Here is a 10,497-nt window from a genome sequence, read left to right as displayed (position 1 = left end):
ATTGGGTTTCAGCTTTGCTCCCTCGAAGAAATTGCTTCGCGATGGTCCTAGCCAAGGCGCATGGCTTGATACAAAGGTGGTTTGCTCTAAGCCTTGCCATGGTATGAACCTGATAAGTACTGTGACCGAGGACTATTTGTACAATCCTTCCACAGGTTATCACCATAACTACCATGCAGTAGTGTGGCCACACCAACTGCGCCGCCGTGTACTCGCAATGAAGCATGGCAATGTATGTACACTAGAAGACCACGCTTTCACAGTTGGCAACAAGAATGCTGGTCTGGGGTTGAACATGTTGAAACAGGAGCATGTTGTCGTTCAGATTTTCTATCACTTGAAGGACTTGGAATCTCGACAGTATTTCCTGACATGCTCAGTCATTGGACTCACGTCGATCCAACACAACCTTCAACCCCATCTGCCTATAAATAGCATGCCACCTGCCTATGTAGCAGGAGTTTTATACTGGATGAGTGAACCAAGGTTGTTGGAGATTCATAAGAGGGTCATTGTATCATTTGACGTCACAAAAATGATGTTTGATCTCGTCCCTTGCCCTTCACCCATCGCAATGTGGAGTGACACGAGTCCTTGCCAAGCATTTGTGATCGAGCTTGAGGGAATGTTATGTGCGGTCCTTGCTGATCCTGTCGCAGAAGAATTAGATATTTGGAAGCTGGAGCATGGTCGCTGGGACAGAGCATATAAAGTCTATTTAAAAGGTTGGTCGGGCTATTCCCTTGGAGAAAACGTTGTGATGCCGTTGCTTGTCGACCCCAGAGACGGGAGAATCTTGCTCAACACGGGAAGAAAACTGGGTCTTTATGATCCGGCAAGGCGCACGATTGAGAACTTGTATGATCTTGATGGGGTGCTGCAGGTAGCATCTCCAGGGCAATCTTCACGCCTTGGAATGAATCAAGATGGACACATTACGAAAGGCGAACAATCCAAAACAATAAGGTGTGCATCAAGGGTGCTCTCTGGCGTATATATATAAGGTTTGGTTGGTCGAGGCCAGGTATGCTCCTGAGGTTGATGGATGGATCATGGATGGATGTGTGCACGCATATATATATGTACGTATGGATATCAGGGTCATGTTGCTGGGTGGGCAATGACCGGGGGTACAACCTCCTTTTCGGTAAAAAAAATGCTGGGCGATGATGCTGACTCTGGCTGAAATAAACATGTCTTGAGCAATCAAGACTGTTGTGGCCTGTGGGCACTAAATTAGAGCCCACCCTTACCTCTCTTGCAGCCTGTTCAATTCATCGGTAATGTTGGATGTTCTTCACCTCGGATGGTCATTCTGACGAGTGATAACCAGGGCAGTTCGTCTACATTGCGATGCGTATGTTATGCAACAAGAGATGTGAGTGTTGGGCTTGAAGATCAAAGACAAAACTGAGCCCTCTTTTGCTATGCTATAAATACACAAATTTTCCTTATCTATTATACAATGTTCTTCCTTCTTTTATATTCCTCTATTTGTGTTTATGTGAGTGAAGATCCATCTGGACTTGGGATTTTTTTTTGGTGATGAACACGACCACCCTAAGTTTACATGACTTGATTCATGGTCTCGCTGGCCATTTTCCATGGCGCCGCCGGCGCCGACTCCATGGCTTTCGCTTCTCACCTAGCCAAGGTGAGCTGGTGCCGGCTACTGCTAGTGGCAGTACCATCTCTTAGCGTCAACTAATGGCATCAACACATTTTTTTTGCTCTAGGAGAATTTGCTGTCGTTTCCCAAGGTAATCTGATTCTCCATCATGTTTGCCTGGGCAATTCTGTTCCTGTTGTCTCCACCCTGTCCAACTGAGGTACCAGCAGCTAGATTGAATACATCCAGCGCACAATCAGTTCCCTGTGTTGCCAAATCAATCAATCGAACAAGGGAGGGAGAGCTCCTTCACAATTTCATCTAGATCCACCCATATACTCCCTCCGTTCCGAATTACTTGTCGCAAGTATGGATGTATCTAGATGTATTTTAGTTCTAGATACATCCATTTCTGAGACGAGTAATTTGGAACGGAGGGAGTATGTGTTAATGTTAAAGATCTGGATCAATCTCATGTTCCCGTAGCGTGTCACCAGTTGTTCTGTCGATGCTTTCAAGAAAATACGTAGTATAATTTACAGCCGAACGCCCTTGTTTTACTCCCATTTTTATTTATTTCGAGTGTTCCTACACCTACTCCGCGGATCTTGTAATTTAGAATCTGCATGTACCACTGTATTAGGCACAGTCCAAATGCTTGAACAATCTGAAATTATAACTAGACTCTGAATGCTACCATCATATATAAATCTGATAAATTTTTGTGCCTACAGTTGTACCATGGCATCAATAGAGCTTGTGCTTGTGTAATAGTACTTCATAATTCATTTTGATCAAATGTATACAGAGGTTGCAGAGGCTATGGAAGAAATGCGAACTTACTTACCTGAGAAAAGTGCATTGGATTGTGACGATGATGACAGTGGTGAGTTGTCTGAATCTATAAGCTTATATTATGTGGAAGCTTGCATGCCAGGATTATTCTTAGAAGGTCTTGCAGCAAAGTATGATTTCTTGATTTTAAAGCTAACTCTGTTATGTTTTCATGGTACTGTTTTCTTTCTTCTCCTTCAAAAGTACTAGATCCTTCATAAAAAAAATGCTGATGCGACCTTTTCTATACATGTACTTACTCTAGATCTATCCATTCTTTTTCTTACGGAACAAGGTGATAGTATGATTTCAATGAATATTAGCCAAACTCTGTTCCGCATTACAGTATTATGATACTGACAAGAAAAAACTTACATAGCGACTTGAATTATCATTTCTTATTGTCTTTGCATTGCCAAAAGCCTCGAGTATTGGATTGGTCTGTAGGATCTCATACTCAATGCCACTTCCACCTCCAAGAGAAGCCAAATATTACATGGCAATCTTTGCCGTTTCTGTTTTTCCTGCTCTCACTCTCACCACTACATAGAAAATGACATCATTCATTCATTTGCTGACCAATCACGGTTTAAGTAAAAAAGGAAGACAATTGCTTTTCAATGAAACAAAAAGGTTGCAAGTGCAAACTTAACTATAATTTATCCTACATGGTGAACCTTTTCTATCAGCTCCGGCAACAGATAAATATCAGCATTATTTTTTTAATAAGATTTTTCCAAAGCAGGAGGTTCGCCATTGCAACAGAAGAAGAAAACATTGAGCCCTGCTAAAACCTCTGACCCTCCCCCGATCCCTATCTCTCGTGTCTTCGGTGAGGATGGCATGTGGCCGCCGCGTGTAGGACATCATCGTCGTGGAATGGATCAGCTAGCGACGAGGTCTCCGTCTTCGTCACACGCCTATCAGTCGTGGGTGCCTCTGCCGCCCGCAGAGGCCTGCTCCACTGCGGAATGCGGTGCTCAGGTGAGACATTGTATTCTTTCTTGCCCCAAAGACGTAAGCGTAGTGCAGCAGTGTGAATTGTTCTCTGGGTGATTTTTCTTTTCTTTGCAAATGTTATCAGATTTGGTGTCCGAGTTGGAGCTTGCATACTCATTGCCATATCGATAAAACCATCCATGTAATTGAATGAAGGCTTGGTTCTTGCAATTTTATCTCTACTGAGTGAGAAGATATACTTGAAAAGTTGGGGCCTTCAAGTCATTGAATGACAGCTCAATCCTCTCTTTTCTAGAGCCGTTATACATTTCCGACCCTGGAGATAATCAAATGACGTAGCAGTTAAAATCGTGATATAATTGAAACTTAAATTGTGTGTAGAATCTGAAGTATGTGCTTTATGACTTTGATCTTAAGCTTCTGAAGTATCATGAACAGGGCTACTATTTCATACTCCCACCGTCCCAAAATAAGTGACTTGACTTTGTACTGTACAATTTACTGGCTTAGGTAGGTGCACGCGCCTTCTTGAGATTCTGCTCGCACGATGCGAGTCGGGCGGTTGGACTGATTTCCTTGATGGACTACGATCGAATCTGAAAGTGGCGCTTGCGCTGTGTTTTGTGTAGCAAGTATGTTACTTAGTGTAGTTCTTTCAATTATGAAACGTATTTGCGGTATCATATGAGAGGTGGGATTTGCTTGGTCCCGGTTTCGTCGTGGGCAGAGCTTTATTAGTATTCCTTGTCGGTCCATGTCGTCTAGATAACCAGGTAATGTCTTCCCACATAGCAGAATCTTGCAAAGTTAGCATTGAATTTGTTTGCGTTAAGATGTGTTTTGTTTCTACAGATTCAGTTTTTCAACATGGTTGCCTCATGTCTCTGTCCATGGTTAGTGAGGCAAGTAGTATTGTTCTTCATTTTCCAATTAAAGCGAATAGTTGCACGAGCAATTGCTATATGAGCCACCCAATTCCAAATGCAAATGATTCCCACTCAATTCAGATTATTTTACCACAAAAGCAACTTGGCCGCAAGTCAGAAATTTGACGACTTTCTATCTGGCTCTCAAATAATTATCGCTGGATCTAAATTTCTAAATTAAGTATCTGTTGTTTCGCTGTGACAAGTATGTTGGTATACATTTGCTAGGTATGTCTTATGTTGCTCGTACAATCGCAATGGCGTGCCAAAAGGGAGGTTGTTTTCATCTGTGTCTGCTGAAGCATAGACTGATAACCCACTGTCCGAACTAAAGCCTGGAATTGATCTATGTTTTTTTATATGTATGACAGATATGAACCAGTTAAATTTTTTGAGCAACCATATGAACCAGTTAATGAACCTTCTCTTTATAATTGTTGTCAAATCAGCAAGTTTTGCTTTATATGAGAATGCAGTGTTAGTCTCATGTTGTAGATGTTCATGGCCTTTGTTTTTTCTCTTTGCAGAGTTATGATGCTACTACTCACTCTGAGACAACTGTGACAGGTGTTCTTAACACTTTCGGCAAAAGTGCTGACATTTCTTCAGCTTTACATATGCATGAGTGAGCCTAAGCTTTTTCTGTTCAAATACTCCATGTTTTCCCTCAGTTTTTTGTTGTGCACCTGTGGGATAGATGATGATAAGTTGATAAGCTTCTTTATCTTTTCTTTGGGACCTAGGTATTGATGTTAGTATTTTGTATCATTATCTTAACCTTGGTAGACTGATGGTTAGCGTCAGGCAATCGCAGAGATTTATTGATTTTTATAGTCCCCTTCTGTATAAATCTTATATTTGTTCTGTTCGTCATGAGTGAATAATTACCTAATTGTTGTTAATCTGAGTTTACATTTTCATATGTATTCATCAATATGGCTTCTGGGTGGCAAGATTAGCTGATTTAAAGCATTCTCTTTGGGCAAACATTAGTCACTGCTACCCCAAAACCTGCAGAACAAGCTTGTTGTACAATTGTTTTAACTCACATATAAGGGGCAAATAAGCACGAATGGAAAAGGAACACTTAAGATTTCTTTAGTTGTGCTCATTTTACATTAGTGGACAAAGTTACATAAGTTTGCCTGTACCACTACTGATATCAGCGATTAAATTTATATGTTTTTTAGTTCTATAGGCTGAAAGTGATGTTGAGGTTCTAAACATTCTGTTTGACTGGATTTTCTTCTTGATGTGCAGCTAAATTAGTCTTCCAGTTTGTTAACTTAGATGATAAGAATTATATATTAGTGTGTAATTTTCATTTGTTGGTGCTGAAGGCATAGATGGTGTTTGGTGTCCTTTTTTCTTTCTCCAATTAGACATTGTTAGTGTTTCTGTGAAGATACAACTAGAATTGCTCCGTTCGCTAGATAACATGTTCAGTTCTGGACGGTGGCACCTTTTATTGTATCCAGATTCTGTTTACCTCTTTCCGATTTGATGTAATGACTTAGTTACTTTGTACATGTTGGATTCTCCTTCGAAAAACCTTTGTACTCCCTCTGTCCCATAATATAAGAGCGTTTTTTACACTAGGGAGTACTTGATATTGAAATGGCAGGATAATCAAGCTTCCTTTCTGTACTGGAAGAAGCCAAACAGTGTGTAGTTACAAACATCTTTGGTACCATCTGTTGGTTTAGGGCGACCATGAGCGTGTTCCCTTCTCTGAGAGTAAATCCAATCCACTCATCTGAGTCAATGTCGTCTACGAGGGAAAGAACATGCGCTTGGTCTCCATGCTAGCTTATTCCGTAACACTGATTTTTTTGTCTCCATTGCTTGATGTTCATGCACATGAGTGATACGTATTAGGGAATAAAGCAGAAACACACATGTACATACAGTCTGGGTGCGCACATGACAGAAATGGGTGGATAGGTTTAAACACAGTGATTGTTACTAGCTTTTGTATCGTTATCATGACAAATATTAGAGCAGCGAGGGATTGGTTTCAGTAGAGTAGTAGTGTTAATAACAACATTTACAGTTAGTCTGCATACTAAATTCCATACAAATGTTTCAAACTAACGGTATCTGTTAGGGTTTCCACTTGTGACGAATGCATTAGTCTGCACTCTTTAGAGTACCGGTTTATATCTTCCCATTCCCCCCTCCCCCATGTATATGTATGGTATTGCATTGCGGCAGTAGTGGTAGTGGTACGCAACAATGAACTTGACCCGCATTGTTGTGCCTGGGACCTTCAGGTCAAATTCTTCTATGTCAATGAGAACCATGTTGGGAATGTACCTTTTTCCAAGAAGATAGCCGCTGGCTTCACCACTGGTACCCTCATCGTTGTATTCTCAATCACTTTTTCCTTCCATGTGAAATGAAATGCGCGCAAGTGGGAGCTACATGCACCAGGCTGTCTTTTTTATATTATAGTGATATAGATCGCTAAAATGTCGGTTGATGCATACACGTTGTGATTTATTTGGTTTTGGATCGGTGTGGTTTGTAATTGTTTTCCAATTCATGAGAGGGACATTTTCCTGAAAGCTACAAGCTGTTTCATTTTTATTGTAGCTTTTGAAATTTGAATAGAACTGCCATCTTTGAACTGAAGTGAATAGAAAGGACTGAAAGGAGCTAGGGCACTGCTTCTTACTATTTGTTTGATATTTGCTATCTCCGTTCATGAGATTTAGAAGTTTATTATTTTGGTTTTTTTGGTAAATATGGATGTTGATGTTTCCTCTCTTTTTCTAACCGCTACCAATGTAACATGTTGTTTGGTATGTGCTAGCTATATTCATAAAATTCATCTTTTACTGTTTATATGATAATCATTATTGTTGGCATCAGAAGCTATGAGTGGATTTATGTTAAGTGTCGACTCATGTTTTGGTTTCTATTCATCGACCAATATCTGATGTCAGCTTTTATTTACATACATAACGTATGGTTATCCTTTTGTGTTGTGGTACACAAAAGATGTGATTTTTTTATGGTCCATAATTCTCTGATAGGATCCCTGGTTTCTTTGCTTTGAAAACAACATTGATTCATAACCTGATTGCGACTGCAGGCTCAGATATTTAAGTGCACCAATGTACAACTATTGTTAGTTCATCAGTCTACTTACATTAAGCTGGTGCTGGGGTATTTATATTTTAATTACTAATTAGTTATGCCAATTTGGTGATTTATAAAAAAATCACTTTTGATTCTTTGGAATTTACTAGCCCATAATGTCCATTTCTTTGGCTCCTACAAAAAAGTACATTGCTTTGCAAAGTTAACTTCTATAGGAGCTCTGATTTGCAAACTTAACTATCTAACGGTTTGGCATGTTCTGAGAACCAATAGAAGTTCTTAGTATTCCTAGATCAAAGCAACTAGCCCCCCTCCCCCTGACGCTTGAGCGGGCAATGATGAAGACGAGCGTCAGCTCGGAGGGGTTGCCGAGGGTGATGGGGATGTCGGGGTGGACGTGACGTGGATGAATGCATCACAAAGTTGTACATGTAGATGAACTACAGCGGCATGTCTTGGGGCTGCAATACAACGACATGATGAAGAGGAGCATCTGGTAGATATAGACATAGTGTTAAGATTGCTTGTTTATTTGCTGAATTTCACTTTTGGACAACCATCATATGTAATGCATCAGCTGTACATGCATGTGCGTTATCAATCAGAGCTAAAATCCAATGAAAAGGGCGACAGCCTATCTGGCACCGCACAAGCTTTCTCTCAGGAGGCGCCACCGGGTGGCGCCCCAACCACTAGTCTTTCAAAAAGTGTGCGGTTCCTTTGCATGGAGAAAATCCACTGGACAGTAAAGTCTCGCCGTTGGTTCCTTTGTTATACGAGGAGAGTCTGGCAAGTTATCCTCCTGCGCAGAGTTCATGGGGTTTGCACCAGTTAGATCATCGTTAGCTAAATATACTCTAGCAATTTGATACAACTTCGTTTTTGTGCACATTAGGTTGTTTGTCCAAACTGTAATGCAATGCTCCCTTAGTTTGTTTGAATATACTATTTATTAGTTAGTTTGAATATACACCAAGAGCACGAGACTTACACCGATTGCCACTAGTTAAATATAGTCTAGCAGTTATGTGTTTTCTGTGTTTGTGTTGTAATACTTTTCTTGTAATGAATAGTATGGGCGACAGGTGAAAACGGGATTTCAGTGAAAATCTGGAAACTCGCCTCATGGACCATTAGATCCACAGGGAACGGCAGTGGCGGAGGACGGACAAAAGTTGAGGTAGGGCGGGCTTTAGCCACTCGCCACCAGTAAGGCCGATGCGCCGCCTTGCACCCTGCCTGCACCGGACAAATCAAGGTAGGGCGGCCGCCAACCCTTACTCTACTAGGTCCTCTGTCAGTGGGGAGCGGCACATATCTGCACTCGGGTTCAGACTGTCATTCTGATACAATGCAAACTTTGGAAAAAAAATCGTTAGGGACAGAAAACAAATGAGATGACAAGCTATCTCGCCACCTGACTACAACCAGCTATCAGCCAGATGCAACAACAATCAGCAACAAACCCATTGGAGCATCAGAAGCAATGAATTGGAAAGACAATGATATACTTGGTACAACACTTAAGGGATAAGTATACTTTTCGTCCTCGAACTCTTTCGAGAGTTTAGAAATCGTCCCTCAACTCTAATCCGGAGAGTTTTCGCCCCTCAACTATCAAAACCGGATAGTTTTCGTCCCTCGTGCGGCGGTTTTCGTCCGACGTGAACAGTAGACCGATGAACAGTAAATTTAAATTAAAAAAACAGCAAAAAAATCTGAAATTTTGTGGGATCAAAGTTCCTCGGGGGCGTAAGGTGTGTGCATATATTCATACTGTTTGGACATCCAGGTTCTCATGACAAAGAAAAAACTTCAAACATATATGTCGGTGAACAGGAAAATTGAAAAAATAGAAAACAAATTCAAAAAACTATGAAATTTTTTTTTGGCATCAAAGATGCGTAGGTGTGCAAGGTGGGTGCAAATTTTCGTGCTCAAATGACATAAGAGGAGCTCTAGCCAAAAAAACAAAATAGTGCACTTTTTCAAAGTTTCTTTCCGAGCCAAAATTATTATTGTTTTGCCACGAGCTCCCACAATGTCCAAACACCATGAAAAAATTTAGGCAACTTGAGCACCCGAGCATCTTAGATGTCAACAATTTTTATATTTTTTTTTGAAATGTTTTTCTATTTTTTTTACCTGTTCACCAACGTACATATTTATGGTTTTTCCTTTGTCACGAGCTCCTGGAATGTTCAAACAGTATGAAAAATTGCATGCACCTTGCGCCCCCGAGGAACTTTGATCCCGCAAATTTTCAGATTTTTTTGATTGTTTTTGCTACTTTTTTTGAATTTACTGTTCATGTCGGACGAAAACTGCCCGAATCGGCACGAGGGATGAAAACTATCCGGTTTTGATAGTTGAGGGACGATAACTCTCCCGATTAGAGTTGAGGGACGATTTCTAAACTCTCGGAAGAGTTCGAGGATGAAAAGTATACTTATTCCTTAACTTAATTAACTACAAGGTGTTTGGTAAATACTTTAAGGCCTCCTTTGGTTCATAGGATAGAAATGTTGTAGGAATAGGAAAATCATAGGAAGTGAGATGACATGCATCTCAATTCCTATAGAGAAAAAGATGTCGTTTGATGCATAGGATAGGAATTTTCCCATTGAATCTTAGCTAATGTTTTTTTCCTTCAAAATGTGAATGATTGATTCCTATCCTACATAGGAATAGGAATCCATTCCTACAAATCAAAGGGCCTCAAAGGAAATTTTCTTATGCAAATCCTATCCTATAGAAATTCTATGACATTCCTACAAACCAAAGGAGGCCTAAGTTGTAAAGACAAGGTTCAGGCTACGTAACAAGGCAACTCTCAGAAGTACAAAATTTAGAAACGTAGAAAAATAGTAGTCCAAGTAAAATATCAGCACAAAGCCAGTAATGAATGAAGTTCAAGCTCCCAGAAGCTTAGAATTTAATCTTGTACTACCCAAAATAAAAACATGCGGTTGCCTTGAATCAAAATAAAAGAACCTGCGGATCGAAAGTTTTCTCGCAAAAAATAAAAAATAAAAGAACCTGCGGGTAAACATGAAAAGAAAA

General features: G+C 40.4%; 1 protein-coding gene across 1 annotated transcript; it reads left to right on the top strand.

Annotated features, from left to right (window-relative positions):
• The first annotated feature begins 202 nt into the window (after window positions 1–202).
• Window positions 203–4,958, top strand: LOC119355697. Its single transcript, XM_037622547.1, has 2 exons — window positions 203–883; window positions 4,857–4,958. The coding sequence occupies exons 1-2, from the start codon at window positions 218–220 to the stop codon at window positions 4,956–4,958; spliced, it is 768 nt and encodes a 255-aa protein (XP_037478444.1). The 5' UTR covers window positions 203–217.
• Window positions 4,959–10,497: the final 5,539 nt, after the last annotated feature.

The sequence above is a fragment of the Triticum dicoccoides genome, chromosome 1A (genome assembly GCF_002162155.2).
Source record: "Triticum dicoccoides isolate Atlit2015 ecotype Zavitan chromosome 1A, WEW_v2.0, whole genome shotgun sequence".
In the NCBI taxonomy this organism is placed as follows: domain Eukaryota; kingdom Viridiplantae; phylum Streptophyta; class Magnoliopsida; order Poales; family Poaceae; genus Triticum; species Triticum dicoccoides.
This window is presented reverse-complemented; position numbering and strand designations above follow the sequence as displayed.